The sequence below is a fragment of the Anarhichas minor genome, unplaced genomic scaffold, assembly GCF_050575085.1.
Source record: "Anarhichas minor isolate MPS153535 unplaced genomic scaffold, ASM5057508v1 ptg000026l, whole genome shotgun sequence".
In the NCBI taxonomy this organism is placed as follows: Eukaryota; Metazoa; Chordata; class Actinopteri; order Perciformes; family Anarhichadidae; genus Anarhichas; species Anarhichas minor.
Window position 1 is genome coordinate 7,125,109 of NW_027466472.1, and position 26,699 is coordinate 7,151,807.

A 26,699-nucleotide genomic window follows, 5' to 3' on the forward strand; every position below is an offset into this window, starting at 1 on the left:
CGGTTTATGATTCACTTTTAGAGGCTGTGGTGTGCTGCTCTTTTCAGACTGAATTATTAGCTCGAGCGTTCCCTCAACATAGTGGGAAAAGAGAGGAAAGTGTTCACCTAAGCTCAGATAACAAGTATAGAAGTGCCCGTCTTGGCTTAAAATTGCTCCTTACATTTCTTCCTGGAGATTTAACTCATAAAAACGCAGTTCATAGCTTTATTTAAAGGAAATTGGAAGAAACCGACGCCTGGTTTTGGTTATATGTGAGCTGAGAAAACTTGACTCACCGGCATTAGAAGCGTCCGATAAAGGAAGCATCAACATTTCAACAATTTTAATGAAGAAGTCGTTGTTTTTTTAGATGATTTAACTCTGCTGACACCTGCGAGCTCGCGATGTTCTGGAGCGCGTGGGCGGTGCAGTGAGCGGTGGGAGGGGGAATAGGGGGGAGGGAGGGGGGGGGAAGGGGGGCTGTCCGTGTCCACGCTCACTCACTGGTGGCATTGTCATGGAAACTAGACCACCGCCTCGCTATTGTCTCGCGCTCTGCCAAGTTTATTATAAACACTGCGCGAGCCGCAGCGCACTGTCAAAACGGAGCGCGAGAGCAGAGAGCGAGCTGCAGTCCAGGGGAAGAAGCACCGAGGGGAGGAAAAACCCAGGAGCAGGAGAAAGTGAAGGAGGACAGCGGAGAGCTGTAGAGAGAACAAAAGGGAAAACATCTGGATTATTTACCAAAGAAAAACAGCCGCGTGACAGTGAGATATAAAAATCTGGACAAGGAGTTTTGAAGAGACGAAACCAACAGTCCCGGGAGATACTGGGGACACAGACCAACTCCGACCGGTTTGAACAATAGTCACTATATCTCCTAAAAATAGAAGGCGGCTGAAGATACACCAGAGCCTCTCAGAGTTCACCTCGTCGTGTTTGGCTTGCAGACCGGTGTTTGCACCGGCTCCTCTCCATGTATAAAATGGATTACTCCTATCTGAACTCCTATGACTCCTGCATGGCGGCCATGGAAGCGTCGGCCTACGCGGACTTCAGCTCGTGCAGCCAGGCCAGCTCCTTCCAGTACAACCCGATCCGGAGCGGACCGTTCTCCAACCCGGGCTGCACTCCGCTCAGCACGGCCAGCTGCACCCTGGGAGCGCTGCGAGAGCACCAGCCCACACCGTACTCCTCAGGTATGGAGCCTGTTTTATTCCTCCGGAGGTCTGCGGGGACATACAGATAAGATGTGGTTCATTATAGGCTCGTGTTTGTTTTAAACGTGGAAAGCACGTTTAGTCGACTCATCATTTTCTCTGACTTTGACACACATCGACATTTAAAAAGCAAAGGAAAAAGGAAAATATCTAATTGTCAACTCTATTTTTCGTTTTTGATGACCATCAGTTTAAGGCCTAAATGGTTTTACGTGGATTTTTATCTTAACAGACTTCATTCCAGATTTAGAATGAAATCACTGCAGAATAAAGACATTTGCATTAATGTAATGATTTACAGGTAATGTGTTTACATTAATGATGACAAGAGATTTTTAAAGGTAAAACATTGTATTTCTATGGTAATTAAACAATATGTCATATAGCACACGTCAATCTACAACAGCCTAAATAAGAATAATTTGACATAGGCTCATATAATAATAATACGAATAATAATAATAATAAAACATAATTTTTAAAAACGAAATCATCCTTGACAAATCACACACACACACACCTGTTGGCAATAGGCCCACCCAACAGAAAAATGTTATTCATTTGCTTACAACCACCACCAATTGTGTCCAAATTTAAATACGATTTTAAACTCAATATGTTGTTCTTTTATGTTCTTAAAGCAGTTAAGATCTGTTCCTTTCTGATTGAATTTCGATTTTGACAGGATTGACTTTAAATAACCCATTGTGACATTTCTAGAAGCCGTTACTCCAAAATAACCAATACATTTTAATTGCAAACTGACCGCATATTTTTACTGATTAAGGTTCACGTGCTGGATTTGTAAAACATTTTATAAATTCGATACATAAATGAATAATAATCGAAACATATAATATGATAATAAATAAACAGCCTAATTAGTTTTAAGCCTTAAACCTCTCTAAGGCCTATTACGAGCCGCAAAACTCTGTCAACGTTATAAAACAGAGAAAAGTTTCAGGCCAAATACAATACAAATGTACAATGTTGATTTGTGTATTTCACACATTTGTATCCTTTTGTAATCAAACAATTAATCCGACTTCAACAAACCAGTAAATAGGCCTATACTGTAGAAACACAGTTTGTTAATTAACGAAACGTCGTTTAATAAAAGTTATTTTCCTTTCTTTCTTTTTTAAAACCCGATGAGTTAAGAAAGGTCCGGCTTCATCTACGCGGGGCCTCTCCTTATCATTTAAATCAGGGGCCTCTGCTGTCAGACCATGTTAAATGTTGCTTTTCGACCACTAAACAGATATATATATATATATATCATGTTTCCCCCTCACAGTCCCTTACAAGTTTTTCTCGGACCCCTCCGGCCTGAACGAGAAGCGGAAGCAGCGGCGCATCAGGACCACCTTCACCAGCTCCCAGCTGAAGGAGCTGGAGCGCGTGTTTGCCGAGACGCACTATCCGGACATCTACACCCGCGAGGAGCTGGCGCTGAAGATAGACCTGACCGAGGCGCGAGTACAGGTGAGAGGAACAGGCGTTTAAACTGCTGCTTTCTAATACCTTGTCCCATTTACTTCTGTCTGACTTTATGCTTGTTATCTGACATCTATCTATGCCTCCCACGCCATGTCTTTTACTCACATATTCATTTTATTTTTTTTACTTTGTCTGTCTAACAGGTGTGGTTTCAGAACAGGCGCGCCAAGTTTCGTAAGCAGGAGCGCGCAGCCAACGCCAAAGTCAGCAACTCTGGCGGCACCACGGGCAGCAGCTCCGGCAGCAGTTCTGGATGCAAGAAGGGCGGAGAGCTGAGGTCTTCCTCTGACGACGACGAGTCCAAAGAATCCACCTGCAGCCCCACGCCGGACAGCACGGCCTCCCTGCCGGGCTCGGCCAACGGGAACCTGGGCAGCCCCGCCAGCCTGAGTCCCAGCCCGGTTCCCATCAACAGCGGCTACATCAACACCTCCAGCTCCCCGGTCCTCCAGGGGCTGAAGCCGCCCAGCTGGTCCAGCATGGGGCCGTCCAACCCGGCCGTGGCCCAGCCGGCTGCCCAGACTCAGGAGATTCTGAAGGCCTGGCAGCCGGCGGACAGTATGACCGGGCCCTTTGCTGGAGTCCTGTCCTCCTTCCACAGAAAACCCAACCCCGGCATCAAGACGAACCTGTTCTGAAGCACAGGGAGAGAAAATGAGAAACAAAACATTGTGCTGTCTGTACTGGAACAGTGAAGAGTTTCTTACCCATTATAACACTGAGTTCACTGGGGTAGTCGGCTGTATAGGTCAGGGAGGCCCTCGGTCCTTCTCCAAAAAAAAAAAAAAAAAAAAAAATCCTGTCAAACTGATTCAAAGCAAAGACAATAAAGTCAAAAGTTTTGGTCACCATCTCTCAACCCTAAAACAATATTATGCAACTGCACCTGCAAAACTCTGGACACGGTCAGTTTCCTAAACCTGCGATGACTTTAACTCTTCACTCTCAGAAGAGTAGCCCCTCCTCCGCAGATATAAAACACTAAAAGGATGTTTGTGTGTCGCCGAATCACAACCGCTTTTGACTTGATAAACACATCAGAATATGCATAGCCGCATTTAATACAGCCTCTTTTCACTCTTTCTTGCTCACTTAGAAACTCAACATTCCCACGGAGCCCTTTGGAGCGCCACACATGCGCCCTGATGAGCATGGCGGTCAGGTACACGCGGGGTTTAAAGCAGAAATCTAAACATCACGCTCCGGTCTCTGCTGGGGAAAACTAAACAAACTAAACTTTTATCCTCAAGCACAACTTCCTCTAAGCTCTGCTGACACACAGACTCCCACCAGAAAGGGAACAGGGTCCCCCCCCCCCCCTAAATGTCTTTGCCTAAGCAGAGCAGGGCACCCTCAAAATCCAATTAGAGCAGCCGGGTCCAGACCAGACACCTCCCCAGTTCATCCCTTCCTCCTCCTTATTCTTTACTGTATCAAGTCCTGACTCCCTTAGTCTCATCCTCAATGTGACCCCCCCCCCTCCTTCAGGCTTTATGGTCCCATCCCGTCTCTCAGTCCCATCATGCCTTTCTCTATCAAACAGTGGGCACTTTGTTCAAATTCAGCAAGAGGAAAGTAAGAATTTGAGGCTCATGGAGTTCCCTGTCCTGTTCTTTGGGTGGAGAGAGGTGTAAAAGATGTAGTTATACAAAGAGCAGAACCTACACAGGTGTCAATCTTAATTATTCCTGACTTGTCTCATGGTACTCCAACATGGTTTATCACTGTTGTCACTGACTGAAGAGTTGTTTGATGAGTCTCCTGCTGGACTGATGGGAAGGAATGAGTTTGTTGCTTCTGTCTGCGGTGTGAACTCTATCGGACTAACAACTCATCACCCACTCCGGCTCTCTCATCAGTGTTTTTTAATTTTTATTAACTCTCCCACAGCCGACGAATATGGGTCTTTGTCAGAAATGCAACACAAGCTGGTAACATGTTGGCAATATATAGAGAGAGATGCAGACAGTTGCTGGAGTTTTCTACTGTATGTCCATAACTATCTGTTCCGTGTTTCTTTTGCAAAAAAATGAAAAAAAGCAGCTGTTTGTATTTCCTCTCAACTTGCGAATTGTGTATCATCTCTATTTCATTTTGTAGCAAATCACTGAAACAACACTGATTTCAGAGCTGACTTTTTAAAGAGGGTTTACTCCAGAAATCTACTCAAAGAGGGGGGGAAAAAAACATGTATTTATTAATATTCTTTATTATGTCAGTGAGGAAAACCCCACACATTTCTTTGAACTGCTCCTGAAATTTTGTGACTGTAAATTCCGTAATTAGTAATATAAATATTAGGTAGCCCTTTGTTTATTCCTCTCATGTTGCTTTACAGATTTATTTCTCTGCGGAGCATCTGTCTCACAGACCAACACACGTCCATGAAAACTATGAATCGACAGAAGCTCTAGTGAATGAGAAGTTATAGCACTACTCTGAATATTCTAATAAATCTACATTATGGAAGCACTACGTGACGCGTTCAATGATCTGGTTTCTTGTGTGTAAACAGAGTGTTGTGTGTTATGTGCAGACCTCAGACACTAACAAAGCTGCGTTCATGAGCACTGGACGTACGAGTTCCCTAAAGTCAAATAAAAAGTGAAATGACTGTCACGTATTTTCATGTTACCTCCTTAAAATGAGGCCGGTCTACAGATCATAACTGTTTCATCCTCTCAGCTTTCCCTGCAGACAACAAAAAAAAGAGGAGAATGAGCAAATGTAGAAAACAAATAAGATATTAGATTTTAATTGAAAAAAAATAAAATAAAATTACATGGACAACTTACATTAACTTAACATAAACAAAAGAGGTGACTACATGGAGGAACAAGATAAAAAGGGAGTGTGTCAGAGAAAACAACAATGGTGCGTCTCTTTTTCACTCACACACACACACACACACAAACAAACACACACACACACACATTACCAAGAACACTGAGAGGCTACACGGCAGATCCACATTCTCTGCATCATAGTTGTTGGGCTGTTAGGAAATTAGACAACTTGTATTACACACAACACAAGTAAAAAGGTTGCATGTGATGCAACATAATTCAAGGACGTTTTTGTGTCACGAGGAAAATTAGGAGAGATAGACATGAATGAAACTGCTACAAACACATATTTAGTCCCAATTATGAAACAACATTCATTAAGAGATCTCCACCGGCATCTCTAAAACAATATAAACTGGCTTATGGTTTGGCTTCTCGTCTCACAGGCAGAAGAGGCGGCAGGATTTTTAAATTAAGAACAAATAAAGACACTGTGAACACTCACAGGTGAGTTAACTCTGCTTGTTAACGGCTGAAGAACAAGATATAAACAAACCAACTTCTTTCACTGAACATGACTTGGTTGCATCCAGTTTTCCACAAAGTTTGCACAGTCAGCATCAAACAGACTGGTGAGGTTTATGGAGAAGCAGCACCCCCTGCTGGTTACATTAGGGAACAACATCGGCCTTCAAACCCTCCATGTCCTGCAGAAACCTGACTGTTTTAATGAATCTTGAGAGGCGACATCTTCTCCCACGAGCACATAATATATGCCGTCTCTCTATATATAACAAAATAACAAAATAAAATCTGCAAAATCTCCAGACAGCATGACAGGAAAAAAAATGTTTTGGTGACAAATGGTTTCTCCAAGACAACAATAAGATGGCTAAGTAAATAATTGTCTGTAGAACATTATCATTAGTTAATCCATTTAGCTACGTTAACCAATTCTGTTTTAAACAATTTAAAGAGGAATGAATGAGAGATGTGACATAAAGCCCATCAAACCGTTAAAATAAGATTCAGCTTCTTCTATAAATTCAAATTGAATATCCTCGCAGACAATCAAAGAGAAAATGATAAATGTGCTGGATAAAACCTTTAGAGTTCACCTCATGTGATATTATGGCCTCATGTAGTTCGGCACTCATTTGTCAGTGTTTACAGATTTCCAAAAAACAACTTCCCATCTTCTAATAATGCAATTAACTCGTCACAATCTGCAAGCTGAAATGTCAGTGTTCGGGGTGCTGATGGCTAACAGGTAAATGTTGTACCACGGCGAAACATGCACGCTTAGCTCCACCGGGACCGGTTTGGTTGGTTTGCTCCATATTCCCTTTATCCTAAACCATAAATATGTGCAGAGACACAGACAATGATTGCCACCATGTAAACAACAGCGGTCCAAACATCATCACAAAAGTATAAAATATGAGAATTGCAAGTTGACCTCGCTATTGCCCGACATGAGCCCGGGCTAACTCCTCTACGGTCACCACTTCCTGTCCGCCTCCATCACTGAAGCTCCCCAGCTGTGTGCTGACGTTACCCTCGAGTGCTCTCTAACAATCCTCATAAAGTTTCCTCAAATGTGACCGTTAGTGGGGAAAAAACCCTGAGACAAGGCTCTCGTTTCCCACAAAAATCCCTCTTTTCATTTTGCTTTAAATTTGAAAATCTCCTCTTCTGAGGAGTGTCAAACTCACTGACTTGATTTATGTTTTCCAGGAAACAGAAAGACAAAACAAGCTCTGAAGCTAGCTTGAAAGCTGCAGGTCAGAAGTGACGGTACAACATAAAGGAATCAGCTGCTTCAGTCACATCTCCAATTCTGTGTGGCCAGAAAATATGATCTCATCCTGCATCTTCTCGCTAGGTTTCAATGCTGAGGGACATGTAGTGTCACTTGAAGGACTGAAATGATTCTCTTTAAATAAGGCCACTTCTGCGACGACGACAACAACACACATACAGTACATCTGAAAAAGATGGTGGTTCTAAGTGTTTTTTCTGAAAGTACAAATGGAGTGCAATTTCTCTCAGAAGGCACAGTCTGGCATCAATTGGCACGTTCCAGCTCAGTTCAGTTCAGTTCAGTTCAGATCAGTTCAGATCAGTTCAGCTGCGATTTGGCCTCTTGGGACCCGGTGTGGTACCAGGCCAGTTTGGACCAGTCAGAGACCAGCTTCAAAGAGTTTATTTCTGCTGCTGCTGCTGCTTGAGGCTCTCCAGCAGGACTCGCTTGTGAGCGGGGTCGAGCACTCCCGCCTCTTCCAGGTCCTCCTCAGTGATATCACTGAAAAAAACCAATTATTATTATTTAACAATCATGATGAAAGAATAACAGTAGAGATTAGAGTAGAGAGGTCTACAGCAACAGTGTATGTACCTGAGGAACTCCAGGTCGTCCCAGCCGTTGTGTAGAAGGCCCTGCTCATATCTCTCCAGTCCCAGTCTCTGCAGCCACTCCCCCACCGACGACTCCCCGACAGACAAAGAAGAACTACTGCTGCCCCAAAATGCCTGTGAAAGGGAAATAAAACACAGGATCAGCTTAAAAACTGCTGTATGAACATTGCAGCTCGTCTAAAAACCAAATACCCAAACAACCCATACACGTCACAATGTAATGCCATTTCTACCTTTGAATGAGGCACTGAGTGTTCATTTAAATGGACTGCTCACCTCCTCAGGCATGTCCTCTGCAATACTCTCTGTGATGGCATTTCTGGGGGGGAAGGTGCGGCAGGCGTCCAGACCTAGACCCATTGGCTGCCCTCTAAGAGGCGGCGGCGCAGATGGAGCGCGTGGAGGCTGCCCAGGAAACTCACTCTCACTCAGCGTCTTTGCCATCTGGAGCACAGAACACGACTGGTCGTCCAACGCCCCTGGTCCTCCCCCTCCTCCTCGTCTAAAACCCTCTCCGAGGGCCGGTGGGGCAGCAGCACTGGCTGCTGGGATCCTGACCTCGGCCAGGTCTGGGTAAAGAGTGCGAGGTTTGGAGAAGGGGGCTTCTGCGACCATCTCCAGGGCTCCCTTAGGGAGAGGAGGAGGGGGGAAGTCGGGAGGAGGTCGATTCAGCGTGCTTCCAACTGTCGTTCCAACACCACCCCCCTGCGCTCCTGCCACACAGGCGCCTCCGTCGTCCTCCGAGGAGCCCTCCTCGCTAATAGCGCGGACCGGGTGCCCCATCACGGGTCTGCGTGGGTGAGAGGGCACTGAGGCCACAAAGGGCGGTTTGGTTCGAGCTCCAGCTGAGGGAGGAGGGGCTTTAGCTACCTGGGGGTTTGGGGAGGTAGGAGACGGAAGAAGCTCAGGCGAAAGAGCAGCTGCCGACTGGTTGGGAACGCCCTCCAGGATGTAGTAGGCGGGATTATTGTAGCTGTTCTTGCAGATGGACGGATCGCTGTCTGGTGCGTCCTGCTTAGGCCTTAAAAATATACAGAAAAAAACAGAACAGGTGGTTGATTTCCACATTAAAAATGTGTCTAAGCGGTTGCATCTTTTGAGTAGTTATCTTGAATATGTGTGTAACCTATATGAATGGGGCGGTACCTTGCAGCAGTTTCCTCCTTGCTGGTCCGTTCTCCCTCCTCGCTCACTTTTCCCAGCTCTCCAAGCTGTTTACGAACTACAGATGGCCTGCACAGAGACAACATCACAACAGGTCAGCTGGTGTGACAAAACAGAGGATTGAGAAAGGTGTTTTTGTGAACATCCCTGGTGAAAGGTGCAAGATATCAGATTCATAAAAATGTAACATTGTAACCATACTGGGTCTTCATCAGGCAAATGGCAAACACAATCAATGATTTGTTTTTCATTACAACATTGTGATTATTTCTTAAATGCAACATGATGGTATTATTTCTGCTGTATTAAACTGTATAAAGGTTTAATACAACCAAAAATACTTTTGTAAAGGGTAGCCTACTCCAGAAAAACATAATCTCTACATTGGTCCACAATTTCATTTTATGTTGGATCACGCAGATATCCACAATAATGCAAATATATAGAGCTGTACAATGTGGTGTATAGAATAATGTCCTCTGAAGGATGCGTGTACATTTTATGAAAATATTCTGCTCTTTGCATTTTAATACAGAAGTAGAGTGTACTGACTTGATGTATTCATGTCCCACTCTGGATACCAAAGTGCATTTCCCTTTAGGTCCACCCGTCTCATCCTTGTCCACACTGATCCACTCTGAAATACAACCATACAAATTAACTTTAAGTTAACTTAAACATCAGTCAAACGTCATCCTGCATCATTTGGTCAAATCGCGCCTGCAAAATTCTTGAAGCTTAAAAGTCCTTTCATTTGTCTCAAGTGCTTCATTTACATATTTCCTCTTCTCTGGAGAGGTTCACTGATTCCTGTTAATTGGCTGCGTTTACCGTAGAGTCTCTCCCTGGTTCCCATTCTTTCGGAAGGGACTCTGACCCTCATGGACCCCCTGATATTTCCTGTTTCCTCGCCCCGGTGGGACAGGTAGGTGTGGAACTGCTGTGCTGTGCTGCCAATCATAGACTTCAGAGCCAACACACACTCTCCTAGCAGGGAAACACACACACACGTACGTGTTTTTTTGTCAGACTGAAAGTCCACTTTAAAGAATTGCACGACCTCATCGCGAACACTCTCTTCATACCGTAGGACTCGTATCCATCCAGTGACTTCACGGTCAGCAGCAGATGTTGGTCCTGCAGGTACTCGATCTCCGAGAGAAGAGGTTTGAGCGTCGTCAGCTGCTTGTTGGACCAGCCCACGCGCAGGAAGTTGACGTTGTCGCTGCTCTGGCTGTCGTTCTCGTAACTCTTCTTAAACTCTACAGATGAGAGACAGACAGAGAAATGCAGGACGGGGCGGGTGGGGGGGGTGGGAGAGAGGACAAAGGGAACAAGGTTGGAAGGAGAAGTGGGAAGGAGAGAAGGAAGATGTTTCTATTGCATTTCATTCAAAAGTACATGGCGGACAGGAGGTGGGGATGCGGCACAGGTCAAAAATGGATTCAAGCTTAGAAGGTATACTGACTGCCTGAGAAAGGGAGGGAGGGAGAGAGATACGAAAAGAAGAAACAGATGGAATTTTTATTCATCCATTAGGCGTTACAGAAACCCCGTCTGTACTGTAACTCCCTGGTGGATTTCGGTCACGTGCCGGCGTGTTCTTCTCACCTTCCAGACAAGTGGAGTAGAATTCGATGAAAAACTTGGTTCTGCTCGCCGTCTTCACGATGGCCTCAATGCTCTCGAACTCAATGTAGGCCTGCTCTGAAGACTTTGGCAGACCTACAGAGAAACAGGAGGGACGGGGGGGAGACGGGGGGGAGACAGTGAGCCAGAAACATAACACAGACCATGAATGTGAAAAGATTAAACGTTATGCACTTACTAACTGACCTTCAGTTGCATTACATTAACTTTTAAAATAGAAGCCGTGACACAGTATGAATGAAAATGAGCAACAGCTTATATTCAGCTCAACTCACGATTGACAGAAAGAGAAAATAAACAAAGGAAAATAAATGTAACTGAATCCACTTGTACCTTTCTTGGAGACAAACTGGGAGGTCACCCCCACCTCGAAGGTAGCAAACACAGGGGAATGATCACTGGTCACTATATCATCTGTACAGCCTGACAAACAAAGGAAGATAGAAGTCCCATCATCATGTACAAGACATATATAGAGGTTTACAATGTTTAGGGGAAATTAACCACTACACCCAGTTGCTAAAATTGCTAAAAAAAAACTACCTCTGTTACACTGAATTGAAACAAATGTAGGAATTATTTTTTCTCACCATAGGAGTTACAGACGATGTGTGTTTCCGGGTAGGACTTCCACAGGATCCGGTCACACCAGGATGGAACATTGGTCCTCATCTGGGACAGACAAGAACAGTAGAAGACACAGTAGAGTCATCAGTTTTCAGAAACGTCTGGGAGGACGACCGTCTGTGATGCTGTGTGAGAGTTGGTAAACAAACCCCTGTGGCCTTCTGCTTCTGCCACACATACGTGTCCCTTGAGCCACGCTCATAGCGGTAGGTGGGTGGGAACGAGATCTCTTCCTCCCCTGCAAACAGGTAGACACACATTCTGTTGTTAGAACTCCTCGCAGGTGAGTGAAAAGGTGCAGAGCGGAGCATTTTATTAATTAAATAAATCCTATGAACACAAGAGGAGGTAAACAGTACTGTAAGCCAGAAGTCCGGTAGAAACACTAACCAAAGCGTAGAAAGACTTTGTTCTTCTCTCTCTCCAGGTTGAGCTGGTCCACCTTCAGCAGGGGCTCAAACTCCTTCCTGTTAATGTAGTTTAAAATCTCCTGCACACAGACACAAAAGGAGAGGAGGTGTCATGCACATCTGCTGCATTTCATCAATCTTGTGTGCGTGTGTCTGAGTTTCTGCTTCACCTGTATGTCCATATCCAGCCTGTAGTTGAGGTCTCCCAGCCAGAAGAGGTGTGTGAAGCGCAGCGAGATGTCGAAGGAGCTCAGCTGTTTGTCTCCTAACGACAGCAGGCGGAGGATATCTAGGTAGTTCTGGTTCCTCCTGTAGGGGTCAAAGGTAAATGAGTGTGAGTAATGTAGATGCAAAGGGGTAAAAGGTACAAGACCCTGAAATAAAATGGCCATGAACAACATGTGTGTAGGGCTGAGGTGGATACCTGGCAATCTTCTCATTGCCTGATGTCAGGTGACAGTTCACAAAGCCGAAAGACGTCCCGTTGAACATAAAGGACACGCCCACAGCTCCTTTGTTACCTTTAACAAACAAACGTCAAAACAAACATTCAAAATACATTTATTACAGTTATTAACTGTAATTGACTAACGACAAGCATTACGTTATTGAACAAAATTTGATGGTTTCTTAGGTCATGTTTTTGGTGAGACCACAAGAGTTGCAGTGATAAAATCCATAATAACTCCTTTGTTAACAGAAATCAGTCAGTGTTTGATAGCGCCGTTATTCCATTGTTCATATCTCTATATTCTGTCCAGAGAGTAAAGCACGTGAAGACGAATAAAGACTGAACACTGAGTGCTGTTGTTACCCAGCGTGTTGGCGATGCCCGTCTTCACACTGGACATCCCCACGTGGCTGATCCGGTTCTCATGTTCCGGTTTCACCAACACAGCAATTTTTATGTTCCACAAAGTTTGCACTGCGATCTACAACCGATGACAACAGAGAGTTGGGAACCAATTAGTCATCGTTTCTTTCTGAATGTCATATTTTACAGAAATCCTTTCTTTCCTCACCGGTTTATAATCCAGCTCCGTCTGTTCCTTCAACATGGCGCGCAGTGACTCCACCCACTCCCGATCGCACACAGAGTTTTCTTGGCTTCCAAACACGTACAGGTCATGAGGGATGGTGACCGTAATCTCGTCCAGAGTCTTCCCGAGGCCGCGACACAACACCCATGAGGCCTGAGACTTCGGCGCAGGCACTGAGCCTAGAGACCATGACCAAAATATTACATTCTCCTCCTCAGAAATACCAATGTCAAGCTCTGGAAACACATACTCTGTTATTTTTAAATGCACTACATGAAAATAAATGATGACTCAGTGTGTGTTGCTTTTAACGTGGATCATGTATCTAAAGATATTACGAATAATGTGTGTTTGTGTCTCACCCATATTCCAGGTGCCCATGAAGATGGAAATCATGTCTGGCTCGTCTTGGTTGGAATGTTTGTTCTTCATCAGCTGCAGCAGCTGGCAAAATGCCTCCCGCTTCTGAAACACACACACACACACACACACACACACACACACACACACACGCACACACACGCACACGCACACGCACACATCAGTGAGTGGAAGTTGCCACAAAAGGGAACCTTGTTCTGAAGTAGCAGCACTTAAAAGCTGACTAACGATGAGTATATGTGTTTTTCATTAAATTTAGTTATTCCTTGAGTTTATTCCTTAACATTTTTTTCATTTCCTGCACTGAGGGAAGACGACTCTTTTTTGGTATTTTCCATAATATTTTCCTCATTAAAAGAGAAAAGATCTGAGGAGAATCACATTGAAACTGAATTCATAGATGACATTTGTGTGTGCGTCTGATTACATACGCAGATAAAAGAGATACATCAGAATATTTGTTTGAATTTGTTTGAATATTAATGTGTTTGTATCTTTGAATGATTGAGTAACTGTAAAGAAATTGTGCGTTCTTACATCTACAAATTTTCCTTTGAGGCAGTGTGTGTGTGTGTGTGTGTGTGTGTGTGTGTGTGTGTGTGCGCAGACCTTGGCACTAGCAAAGATGAAGTCTTTCCTCTGGTTCTTTTCCTTCTCCTTCTCAAAAACAATGCCCAGTTTATTCTGCACCCGCTGAGACTTGATCAGCTGACGGACTGAGACGAACACAAAGACAGACGAACAGAGGACAGAAGGTCAGAGACGGGGAGAGAGTAGAGCCAGGAGGAAAAAGCAATATCGAGTAATAGATTGACAGTTTAAAGATGGGCAAAGTAAAGGAAGGAGAAATAGGCTAGAAAAAATTGTTAAATTTGCCATAACATCATCATATTTTGTTCATGTCTTTACCTCAACTGCATCTCTCACAGACACCATGAAGAAAAATGATGTTATTACACTCTTGGATCCATAAATACATCGCGTCTCTTGCCCTGGAGTCCAGAGACATTTAAAGAGTTTTCATGCAGCAGCTAAAACCGACACATTACTCGGAGTTACCCAAAGTGTTTTGAAGCAGAGGACGGCCACGCCACTCACAACACAGACCACATCCAACAACATCATGTAAAATGAATATAAACCCGTTGGACATACATTAGCAATCAGGGAAGAGAGGAGAGGAGGTGCCGTTTCACACGGAAATGATTACATATGTAAAGAATGTGGCCATTGTTCAGTCTGTCTAAAAAGCCAATTGATCACAAGACAATGTTATTTCACTGTCTGGGTGTCAATCACGGATTACTCATCTCACAGTTTAGAAAATGTTGGGGACAGTGTTTGTGTCATTCTCACTTTTGTCGTGTGTGTAGGTGGTCCAGTCCTCTTGGCTGTCCTTCACCTTCTTCATCACCACTAGGCGTCCCCCCTCCACGTCCACAGACAGAGTGTACTTCTGACTCTTTCCTATCTTTGTCAGCTCTGCCAGGTAAACATCCAGTTTGACCTTGAAGTAGATCAGATAAGGAGCATAAAACAAAAAAAAACACACGCTCATAGAAACTGACAGCTCCTTGTGTCCACAGAACTCGTGTGAAATCCTCAGACCACCAGGGGTCTCCAAAATGAAAGTAGTGGACTCATCTGCAGTCTCTCCCTCTAAACAAGCTGCTTCTATGTCATTAACATCTAAGTCAGTTATACATGTAGCCAGATTAGAGATCTGAAAACAAAAAAAAGCAGGAATTTGGATGCTAACAGGTGTCCTGATTCTCTTGATTGTCATTTTAGATAACAGTCCACATAGTTCTGTTCTTCACATACTTATTATGCGTATCATGTAAAGCCATGATGGGGTTTTGTTTGAGTGTCGGTGGGTTGAATCAGGTTCCACGCCTTAAACCTTTCTCCCCATCTTAACAACACTTCTGTTCCTGTGCAACAGGAAGCTGCTGAAAGGAGGTCACCACAGAGGATGCCGACTTGGCTAATTTCTTTTAAATTATTCACCTCTTCCTCCGTCTCACCCCGTACTCCACGTGTTCCTACTGATAATAATCTCTCTTTACCTCTACACACCTATTATGAAGCTCTTTCTTATTATTCTGACTTTTCTCTACATGTCTCTGCGTTATGCTGTCCGCACACTTTCAAAATAAAACAACTATAATCCTGTGAACAATAGACTAAACATCAGTTATACACATTTACTTGCGAACTCGGGACTACGAAACCAAAAGAGACAAATACTATGTACTACGACAAAGCCACTGATGATGCCACAGGAAGTGCATTACACATTCCTGTGGTTTCACATCAGCTCTGCTGAGAAACGTCCTGCAGCGTGTTGCAGGAATATATGACTTCCCACCCTGTTTTACTGTAATTCAGGTTCAGTCTGTCCTCTGTGAAACCAAACCACCAGTCCGCTATTATGACATTTAATAAATCAAACCTGGGGGAGTTTTAGCGTTGTAAATCTCAGGTTTGCTTTCGGACTAAAATCAACACAAAATAAAGATAAAATAATCTTTTCCTGAGAATCCTATTCCTTTCATAAAACAGGAGATGTGAATGATTTAAGATTATTGTAGTGACTTTAACAAATATCCATTTTAAAGCCACTGGAAGGCAAACGGGAGAACTTGTTCGGACGCGTGTTCCACAAACATTTCAATGTCCAATGCGCTGTCTTTCTTTAGATCCGTTGATCCTTTTATTCAAATACATATTGGCACCGTACTAGAATACAGGATACTTTACATGGACACGATACCTTGACACGACACCTTGACACGGTCCCGTCTATATATATATATAGCCCTGCAGAGACCACCACTAATAAAATGTGTGTGTTTATGAGTTTGCAGGTGGTGTGTGTCTTGTGTGTGTGTGTGTGTGTGTGTGTGTGTGTGTGCAGTCGAACCTCGAATGCCTGCACAGGGATGGCTTTGCTGTGCCGCATGGAAAGAGGAGGAAGGGAGCATGGAGATGACAGACTCATGTCCTGGAGAGCTTTCAGAGCCTGAGGGCACAAATAGAGAGAGAGAGAGAGAGAGAGAGAGAAAGGGAGAGCAAGAACAATTAAAAGAGTGGACAGGAAGAAAAAACACAAGCACAAGAGAAAACACACACACACACAGACACAAACAGAGACACTGTGTTGCTTTCAGCTCAAGTGTTGGTGTCAACAGTGAAATGAGTTTCCCATGTTTCCTAAGAGGAGCAGAGAAGGTGGAGTCAGTGACATCACATGAGTCAAGACATGCAGCCTGATTGAGGCTATTTCCTGTTTCCTTCCCAAGCAGCGAAAGCCCCTCCATACAAACAAAGTCCAAGTAGAAGTGGTGTCAAATATTAACATGGCAGAGCTGGTCAAACTGTACTTCTAAATTAGGGAGAAAAGTAAAAAGACTAATAAAAAAACATCCTGTTAGGCTTGACAATAATTACCTCCATGTTATGACATACACGGCACCCGTCTCCATTTGGCTTTCCTAGCATTACACATTGCATGACTGAATGTGTGTGTGTGTGTGTACCTTCTTCTCTATGGAGGACAGCAGGTCTTTGAGAATTGCCAGCTTGGTCACAAGGTTCTCCAACTCCTGGTCTCCACCCTGATTCACCGACTGATGGGGGAAAATATTGCAACTATCAGAACTCTAAAACTAGCATGTCAAACACACAACAAGCTGTGGCGTACAAGTTGTTCGTCAGGCTGCGTAACCGGTCTACCCGTGTATGTATAAATCTGATTAACACATAGACTGACACGTACGTGTGTGCTTGATTACTACTGAACTGATGCCAGCACAGTGACGTGCAGCACAGTGACGTGCAGCACAATGGCATATCAATCATTCCTCAGTGATGATGACTCAAAGACATAAAAATATGACTCATCGTAAACATCTCATGTAAGCACTGACCCCGTGTACATCCCCACATGCACATATCCTACAAACACAAAGTGTGTTTCCTTATTTTATTTCAAGAACAGCATGTATGACTGTAGTGTGACCGGCCTCAGCTGTCCCCAGAAGACCCTGCAGAGAAATGACACCAACTTGATTGTGTGTGTGTACTGTATGTGTGATTACTCTATGCGTGTGTATATTAGGTCCTGCTATGTGTTAAACCCAATAACATGTTTCTGATTCTCTGTCACTAATTCTGATTGGCTGCTCTGTGTACAAGCAGCTTTACTAGTTAGCGAGGCTTAAACAGAAGTATTGACTTGTTACTTAAGGACATGATGTCACATATTCCATCATCCGTGAAGCTGAATCAACATTCCCGTGTGACACACATCACGTTTAATGTGAGCGATACCGGTCGGGAATTACAAACAAATGTTTTTTTTATTTACAGAGAGAACAGAGAAGTGGCTGTTCTGGAAGTTGGCGGAACATTTTGGTTCCAGTCTGGGGGAAGTCAATAAAGGTCACACAGCTTGGATACAAAATGCAGAGAACTTATATTTGAAATAAACAATCGGGGTATTGCCCACGGATTGGTGGCGAGGGGGGGTCTACACACATACTAACATAAGTATTATATTGTATAAAGGAATACAGAATAGGGCTTAGAAACTGCCACAGCCCAGTTGTTGGAGGAAGCAGGATGACATTGTAACTTAGCGTGCGCAAACACACACAAAAAACACACACGAATAGTCACAGACGCGTTACCTGTTGGATCATCTTGGAGACCATGAAAGCACTCTGCTGATCAAAAACTTTAGACAAGATCTCCAGACCTGACAGAACCTTATCCACCTCCCTATTGGGGGAAACAGAAAGAGACATCTTAAATAATTTAGATACATCTATAGGAAACCAGATAGTTACTAGATGCATGTGTGGCTGCACAATACATTACAGGTGATTATTAACCACATGATTGAGTTAAATTTGTTACATGTATATAATCCACGCCTGTTTATGGTTGAAGTGTATTTTCTGTGGCTTATCACAATGTTTGAACGTGCAACATGTGCCACTGTGACCAAAACAAGAGGCGGCTGTGCGGGCTGCACATTTCTATGATTTCGTGACGAGCACATACACTATATAAAGAATGTCTTTGTGTGTAAGGCATGCGTGGACAAGAGAGAATGTGTCGGTGGAATACGTGTTGTCTACAGATGTCCTGGGATGTCCCTTCTTACCCATTTAGGTGTTTGCAGGAGGCCACTAGTGTCTTGTTGAGGTGAGGCAGGGAGCCGGCTCCCTGTTTGACGGCCTCGAGGTCCAGAGCATAGCTGCCCTTCAGGTACTCGTGGGAGATGGTGCTGAGGCCATTAGCTGCTGGAGCACTACAACATAAACATTAAACCTTCAGCTGATACTTAAAACAATGAGTGTCAAAATGACAGGTAAATTCCATCCCTTGTATCAGAAAACAGAGAACTGTCATAGACTTCATAGTCGCCATATCTGTGTATGTGTGTATGTGTGTGAGAGTCTGTGAGCGCTGTGCAGTCAGGGCTTTTTGAATCACACATTTCCTCTTATACAGAGAGCTGACTTACATCCTTTGATATGGTCCAGACTGTGGCCTCCGAGTGAACTAAGTACATTTTCTTGCACCTTATTTTTAACATGCGACGTCTGCAAACCAGCAATGGAAAAGATGACGCCTTGTTCCTTCACGCTCTCTGATCTAAGATGTCTTTTGCACTCATTTTGGAGAATTGAATGAATTGTACGTGGAAAGCATTTTACGTATCTTTCCATGACAACATGGCAAATGAGGACCACCGTGACTGGACGGAGGATGAAGCTTCATTGATTTCACCTACAAATGAAACTGTGACAAAGTTCTTTAAAACACACTACTTTCTGCTTCTACCTGTGGTTAGTTAGTTACGTCTCGTAAACACTTTTAACTGCATCTGAAATATCAGAATGATTCAGCCACCTAACTCGCTTCACTCTAGTCTGAGTGAGGGCGCTAATCTTTGTTCATGAATAATCAGATCTGAGCGACACACACACAAACACTTCGTCAAAGCTGTGCATCATCTGTGACCAACGTGGTTTTACACAGGATGTGGTTTTCCTTCTTTGTGCAAGCAGACGGGGGCACACGGGCAGAGCGGAGGTTATTAATATGTGTGTGTGTGTGTGTGTGTGTGTGTCTGCTAATCAACATGTGTGAGTGTGAGAGAGTGCTTGTTGTGTTTGATATGAAGCAATGTTTACTGCATGATGTACACTTATGTCATGCGGCAGAAACAGTGAAAGTGAATGAGGACAGTGAGTGTGTGTGTGTGTGTGTGTGTGTACATGGGTTTGTTTGTTCATAAAATCTCTGATACCACTGCTTACCTATTTTTGTGAACGGAGTTGACATAATTGCATTCACAGTGAAGCAACATCCTTCCTCTGTGTGTGTGTGTACTACATGGTAAACATATTGTTAAGAAGCAAGTGGTTTGTGATTTGATTCTCAGCGTGTCCTCATGTAAACGTTGTACCTTTCTGTCGGTGTGTCTGGTCCAGGGGGAGTGTAGGTGGAGGCAGAGCGAGGGGGGAGGGGTGGCTTCTCATCCTCCCCATCTACCAATCACAGAAAGGGAGAGTTAACATGTGACAAACATGATGTGCAAGTGAAATGCAATGTGTGTGTGCTTGCATGGCGCTACCTGAATAGTCCCTGTCGTCGCTGACGGCTGCTTCCTCTCTGTCCACGGCGTAAAGCAGGGTGGTGACCAGACCCTGGCTGGGCGCAAGGTACAACGACACCAACTCTGGTAGCGTCTTAAACCGCTTAGGCTGCACGCCCTGAGACGTCTGAGAGGAGAGAGGGAGGAGGACATCCGAGGAGGGACACGCCAAGAGAGACAGAGAGGAAGAGAAGGACTGTTATTTTCTACATGGTACGAACAGAACAATAGCATCCAACCTCCTTGGCTACAAGTGGTCATGTTATTGAAATCTCTGGTGGGCCCCTATTGTTCCACATTTAATGTTGTGTAAGCAAATATGATCCAGTGGTCTAAATATAATTCAAACCAGGAAGAACTGTTTCAGTAAACATTGCTCCAAAACATACTCAGTTCCAGGATGCAAAATTAAGACTTTTAGAGGATCTTCAACGTCACAGCTAAGACCCCCAAAATCATACATGATGTGGCCACACCGATAGTCTGAAGTGTGTGTGTGTGTGTGTGTGTGTGAGGCAGAGCGTGTGTGTGGCTGGTGGGGACTTCACAGCTGTTGGGCACAACGCACAAAGAGGCTGCTGTTGGTGTGTGTGTGTGAGAGTGAGAGCTCAGAGCCAACAAAAGCATCTCTGCCTGCCAGCTGCTACTGAAGCAAATACAGGTTTTGCTGCACACATGCACACACACTTGACCTCAGTAGAGTGAGTGAGTGAGAGCGTGTGTGTGTGTGTGTGTCTTTTCTGTACCTGTACAGCGAGAAATCCTTCGTCGTCTGGGAGGATTCTGTATGTGTGGACGTGCTTCTGAAACCTACAGAGAAAGAAACACCAGAGGAGGAAGAAGAAGTTCAAAAAGTTGGAGGAAATGGAGTGAATGAAAAACAGAAGTGAGAGAAAAAGAGGAGACAACCTTCAGACTATGGTTTAATAAAAAAAACATCTCAAGCTCTGACATGCGTACATACTGTGTTAGACTTGACCTCAGTGAATAGTGTGTGTGTGCATGTATGAGAGTGAAGGGGGTTTAAACGGTGTAGAGAGCCTCAACCTGTTGCTGTCCGTCACAGTTGTGAGCGGGCTTTATCCTTACATGATACAGTACAGCAGATCAGCCTAGCTTTTAAACTATGTAGAGTTATACTGATGGTACAAAATAAAGAAACAAAACATTATAATTTGTGAGATAGGAAGGATACAGATCAAAAGAAAATGATCCAAGTTCTTTTTTGAATGTGTGGTGTTTCTTTCAGTCCACAACTGTGTATCAAATGTCAGAGTCAGAATTACGTTCTTTATTGAACAACATGCTTTTTCCCCTTCTTTTCACCGATTGCAGTTCGATGCTCTGACATCGCTATTGCTATCAGCCGCGACTACAACGCCTGCAGCCACGAGCTGGAGAGTTTAATGATTTTCATGGGCGCACGTCATATGCCTGCTCAGTGGCCCGGAACACAAAATGTTCAATTTGCCAGGCAGATGTTGTGGTTCATGTCTGTTGGTGTGTGTGTGTGTATATACACTGTATGCGTGTGTTATGGTTGTGCGTCTGTTTAGATATGTGGGCGTAAGCACGGCAGCCTATGCAAAACACTGAAGTAAAGCTTTTACTGCTGCAGCGCTTCTACTGTGCTTATTTACATTACGAGTGTGTGTGTGTGTGTGTGTGTGTGTGTGTGTGTGTGTGTGTGTGTACACTGTATAAATTGAGGGAAGGATAAATCCATGACAGGAATTCTTCTTGCTCTGACCCCTCAGCGGTTTTTCCGGTCTTTCCAGGTCAGTGTTCCACAACTAAAACATGGACTGGATTCAAATGTACTACTGAAGTAACTTCATGAGAGGCAAAGGCCAGTTTATTTTAGACTTTTAATTTTACTTTTTAAATTGCTGATATTTCACATAGCCTTCTCTGACCGACACAGTGACGTGGAATAACCCTGCGTTTCCTTACCGAGGACAATTGTGTTTTTACAGGCTGATTATCATCAATTCCTGCTGTAGATGCTCAGATTTGTGTGTTTCTGTTTCTGGTATATCTGCCAGCACACACAGAGAGAGGGGGGGTGGGGGGGGGGGGGGGGGCATGCAATTAGGGCCCTGGCACAGATTTGAACCCACAGCATCAGAGTTCAATGATTTGGGACTTAGCCAGCAAAACTATCAGGGACACTGACATCACATTTATCAGATAGTTGCCGATAATAGTTCCATATATCATCATGCCTCCAGCAGTTTGCTCACACTAACAGTACACACTTGATAGATATTTGCTCCTGCCTTTCAAGGGCCGGCAGTAAACACAGTCAGTGAGATGAACTGCTCCTTTTGTCCGCCCTGGCCTCTGTAAACCATATCCCACACATTTAATCCTGTCATATTATAAAACACAATGCATTGTGGGTCGAGGGGGCACAGAATCTATGCACAGGAGTCCCTGGCAGTGTACAGTAGAGTGTTTGTGTGTGTGTTTGTTTTGCTGTTGGCAGCTGATGAGGTTTTGTAGAGTAAATACTATTGTTTCAGTAGCAGCAAAGCTATAGGGGGGGGGAGAGAGAGAGGTTCATTATGGGATAGACACAGATGCAAAGCATACAATGTGTGCGTATGTGTTGTCAACAATAGACTCTAGGATAAAGACTGCCCCACTGAATCCCCACTCTGGCCTGTTGGAGATTTACTTTATAATTCTATAAATTATGCTATAAAATATGATGCTACTCATCATTCAAAATGTAACCTGCAGGACAACATACGGCACAAACTGAACAATATAGCAAAAGCACAAAACATGAGGGAAATGTAACTCCTTGCAAAAAGGTAGACTGATGAGGTGAGTCCAAGTTAAAGCCACTATAGGTGAAGACCAGCAGGGTTGAGTTCCAGAAGGATATTTAGCTTTGAATTATGACAGCTAAGATGAGGATGCATAAAAGGATCTCCACATTTGGATCACAATAGGTTTTTACACCATCGCAAATCTTCCTCACATTTAATGTGGGATCACACAAAAAATGTAAGCAAGGACCGAAAGGAAGAACTGTAAAAAATGCTATAAATATGGGAGTACACACACATACCTGGAAACTGTCTATTTAAAAAGAAAAACATACACTAAAAAAAATTCCCAACCCACTAACTGCACGAGGTAATAATATATACACCCACTCACAAGACTCCACGGTGAGGAATGCTCTCTCAGGAACATCTCGGCCTCAAACACACACACAGACTCACAGAGGGCCACGCATGGACCCCAACATGTTTAGACGCGCTGCACTGACACTCAAGAACATTTGAACATCTCTGTAGTTGTCACACTGACGCGTGCTTCAATTCAAAATACGGCCTTACCGACAGTAATGTCCAGCATTGCAATCATTAGAGGAATCCCTTCGCTAGAAGGCTGTTTTTTATGTATTTCACTATGTAATCACACCGTGGCAGTGAACATACTACACCTTATTAAATCTGCTCTGTAGAACATAAATACATAAACTTCCCTTACACACAAATACTGAACACACACACAGTAAGCTGGTCAAAGTGGTCATTTCCTACAAAGGCCTGCATGCTAAGAGGAAGTGAAAGGCAAAGGCCCGAAAGTCACACCGGCCCAGGAGTCAGTGCCACTGCTGGTACCGCGTCTGTTAAAGTCACCGGCACAAACACTCGTCCCACCAGTCTATTCTCAGACAGCAGCAGAATGGAAACACACGGGTTTCTCCGAATCCTTTAAAAGGGAAGTACAAATATCTGTGTGTGTGTGTGTGTGTGTGTGTGTGTAAGTCACGAGGACACGCTCAGCAAAAAGCCATGTCTAGCAGCCATGTCTAGGTAAAAGGAAACATTTTGGCATCAGGAATAAAAAAGTCAGATCTGTGCATCCCTAAATATGGTGTTTAATATTGAGAGGACCTGGTCTAGACATCAGCCCCGAGCCTCCAGAAGGCCACACTCGGGTCCATGACTAAAGCTTTTCACACGTCAGGGGATTCAGATTGTACTTCCTGGAGATGCATATTAAATGCATATCAGCAGAAGTTCACAAGAATGAGTCAAATACATTTTTTCATCTACGGCTTCAGGGGCTGGTACTGAGTCATCCGTATTCTCAAAGATATCCTTTATGAAGACAGACAGCTTGTTTCTGCCATAATGATCTAATAACACTGGTCCACATGACCTGTGACGAAGGGGCAATACTTTTACCATGTTATTTTACTGTTAGGTCTTTTGTATGAAGCTAAACCTGTTGGTAAAATGCAGTAACATTGTTTTCTCACATTGTTTTGATAAAAGCCGGTCCATAACAAGCTTTAGGTATCAAGAAGGAAGCTTGATGTGAGAGGGGAGAGGAAGGGAGAGGTGGAGGCGGCTGTAAATCCGGAAACGGATGATGCATGGATGTGAGGAATGTTGTTGGTCATGGAGTGACCTGATGAATTACTACGGATCCAGCGAAGGATGAAAAATTGATATTTGGCACAATCATTTATTCTGATAAACCAGCGGCTAAGAGTGCAAGAGGAGTAATGTGTTTACATGAGAGTGATCCTACTGTACGGCGAGGTCAGACTGCAGTATAACGAACTATGTAATAGTGTCATAAATTACAAATGATAGTAGTTAAGACATACGACGTGCACTGCTGCCGGTGTGCATGTTTACAAACCACACAATGGACTCAGCATGGGGTGAACTATCAGATAGGGGATGTAGGTTGAGTCAATGTCAGAGCACCATGTCACATGGCACCAGGCTTCTATGTCCTGCATCTGCACAGTCAGTCAGTCAGCGGTCTTTGCATCTGTTTAACTTGGGTTATGCGAGTCATTTTGGCCATTTATAACTTAAACATCCCTTTTCCACAGTCCATTTGACTTGCCTTAGTCATTGTCAAAGTGTACACAGTGGCAGTGTTGTCTGTGTAGTGAAGCTCGATCCACTGCTCTGGTTCTGTATGTTGCTTGCTGAACATGAGAGTTGGTTGATGGCAAAATATCCCTAAATGAGGGTGGGCGTTTCATCACTTCATTTAACAAAAACCCTGACATACAGGTAATAGTCATTTTATAATACACTGTGTGAGAAGATAGTATGTGTAACTACTCGGCTGAAGCCAGCTGCTTCACCGCTTTCACTGATCTTACACGAGCCCTTAAATTAAAACTTAAAACTTCACCAGGCCCTACAGACGATAGCTTATATTTACCTCCAACCACCATCCAGTTTCAGTGCCCTGTAAAAAAAAACGGCGCTGCAGGCGAGACCACATCAGACAGACAGGGCCAGCCCTAAAGTAGTGTGTGCCATGCTGGAGTATCACTGCTGGGCAGACAGACAGACAGTCTCTCCTTTGCCAGACTTCAGTGAGAAAGTAAACAAATGTGTTTGGCTGAATGCTAACTTAAAATACCTTTAAACTAGAACGTTGGCAGAGCTGCTAACTTTCCCCCCGGTACAGGAGGCCAAACGAGGCCCCCACACAGACGTTAAGAGTCCCTACACGCGTCTCTTTTCTGAATAAAGTTACTTACAGTACACACAAAGCGTACGCCCCGGCGACACTCTCGCTGTCCCGCACCAGGAAGCTGCCGTCTCTCCCGGCCCGGGCCAGCAGCTCCTCGGCCGCGGCTCGACTCAGGTCCCGGTGATACCACGTCGGCGGTGCGGGCCCCAACGGTGAAACCCCACCAACAACCCCACCACCACCCCCGGCCATGGCCACAGCCCTTCAAAACCGGGTTCAACTCGAGCTGCTTCCAGACTTCTTCTCCGAAAAAACCTCCCCAGCCCTTCTTCTAGACTAGAAACGTTAGTCCAGTGAGTCAAAGGAAGGGCAGGAAAAGTAGCGTAAACGTTAGTCCGAGAAAAAAGGTTTTGGGAGGCGCGAAAGACCCGGCGACAGGGGCTACAAGTTGTACATTTGTCAAATTACACTGTTTGCGGCTGTTGCCTCAGTTCCTGAAAGACTCGCCTCCCTCCTCTTTCGTTTCCCAGTCCCACGGAAATCAGGGTATGTAAATCCACACTGGAGACCGGGGAGCAACAGCGGGGACGACCCGCGTCACCGGTAATATATTACAAACATATAGCACTTCCAGTGATATTTTCAAAATAAAACAGACTGGTCACGAATTTACATTGAGACACTTTATTTTATGAGCAAAGTCATCCACGCTTTGTTTGCGGTTAGGTGTATGTCTTAGCCAGCTTGACATATATCTCTGGAAAGGATGGATGGAGGAATAAAGGCTGGATCTATAATAATTAATGTTAATAATAATACTTAAGTATAATAAATAATAGTATAACACTTTGAAAGGAGGCATTGCTTATTATGAGTACCTTTATTTTTTAAACTTTAAGTTTATTTTTCTCATAATACTTCTACTCATATGTAACATATTAACTAGCTTACACTTGTACGTGAATGTTTTTACAAAGTGGTATCATTAGTTTAACTTAATTAAAGGATGCAAGTACTTCTTTCTCGTCTGAAGAGGGGAAATAAAGTTCAGTTTGGCTTTCCTCTTAGAATATCAGTGGACCTGCAGCCACTGAAGAGGTCAAACTGCTGTAATTTATCAAAATACAATCCAGTTATACAAATCTTTTCTTTTCCAGACCACACACACCCTACAGGTGTAGCTGTCCACTCAGGGGCCATGACTGGCAAAACACAGAAAACAGCCAATGCAACATTTAGAGATTTTGGTCATTATGTATTTTTCTTATAGTTGCCCACAAAAAGTCTGACTCCTAAAATGTGGTATGGACACACACACACACACACACACACACACACACACACACACACACACACACACACACACACACACACGC

The 26,699-nt window shown here is 44.0% G+C and overlaps 2 protein-coding genes across 2 annotated transcripts; one reads left to right on the forward strand and one right to left on the reverse strand.

The window, feature by feature from the left end:
- The first annotated feature begins 463 nt into the window (after positions 1-463).
- On the forward strand, positions 464-5,016 carry phox2a (paired like homeobox 2A). Its single transcript, XM_076100166.1, has 3 exons — positions 464-1,181; positions 2,500-2,687; positions 2,846-5,016. The coding sequence occupies exons 1-3, from the start codon at positions 959-961 to the stop codon at positions 3,338-3,340; spliced, it is 906 nt and encodes a 301-aa protein (XP_075956281.1). The 5' UTR covers positions 464-958; the 3' UTR covers positions 3,341-5,016.
- A 414-nt stretch (positions 5,017-5,430) lies between these two features.
- inppl1a (inositol polyphosphate phosphatase-like 1a) lies at positions 5,431-26,523 on the reverse strand. The gene is made up of 28 exons (XM_076100562.1): positions 26,492-26,523; positions 25,391-25,585; positions 20,598-20,661; positions 19,831-19,978; positions 19,663-19,744; positions 18,352-18,498; positions 17,873-17,963; positions 16,721-16,810; positions 16,105-16,203; positions 14,535-14,685; positions 13,788-13,894; positions 13,160-13,262; positions 12,780-12,976; positions 12,572-12,689; positions 12,182-12,278; positions 11,928-12,066; positions 11,738-11,837; positions 11,497-11,585; positions 11,311-11,392; positions 11,054-11,143; positions 10,682-10,795; positions 10,156-10,332; positions 9,902-10,057; positions 9,623-9,707; positions 9,053-9,139; positions 8,183-8,927; positions 7,887-8,020; positions 5,431-7,793 (listed from the first exon to the last, which is right to left on the reverse strand). Exons 1-28 carry the CDS (start codon positions 26,521-26,523, stop codon positions 7,694-7,696), a joined length of 3,819 nt encoding a protein of 1,272 aa, XP_075956677.1. The 3' UTR covers positions 5,431-7,693.
- Positions 26,524-26,699: the final 176 nt, after the last annotated feature.

What these genes read in the sequence shown, in the direction of transcription:
- phox2a (XM_076100166.1), top strand. Translation starts at nt 959, where the DNA reads ATGTATAAAATGGATTACTCCTATCTGAACTCCTATGACTCCTGCATG. An exon ending in GCCCACACCGTACTCCTCAG is followed by an intron (nt 1,182 to 2,499) that starts GTATGGAGCCTG and finishes TCCCCCTCACAG; the next exon opens with TCCCTTACAAGTTTTTCTCG. An exon ending in TGACCGAGGCGCGAGTACAG is followed by an intron (nt 2,688 to 2,845) that starts GTGAGAGGAACA and finishes TCTGTCTAACAG; the next exon opens with GTGTGGTTTCAGAACAGGCG.
- inppl1a (XM_076100562.1), bottom strand. Translation starts at nt 26,523, where the DNA reads ATGGCCCCTGAGTGGACAGCTACACCTGTAGG. An exon ending in TGTCCTCCATAGAGAAGAAG is followed by an intron (nt 16,204 to 16,720) that starts GTACACACACAC and finishes TTGTGCCCTCAG; the next exon opens with GCTCTGAAAGCTCTCCAGGA. An exon ending in GGCAATGAGAAGATTGCCAG is followed by an intron (nt 12,067 to 12,181) that starts GTATCCACCTCA and finishes TGACCCCTACAG; the next exon opens with GAGGAACCAGAACTACCTAG.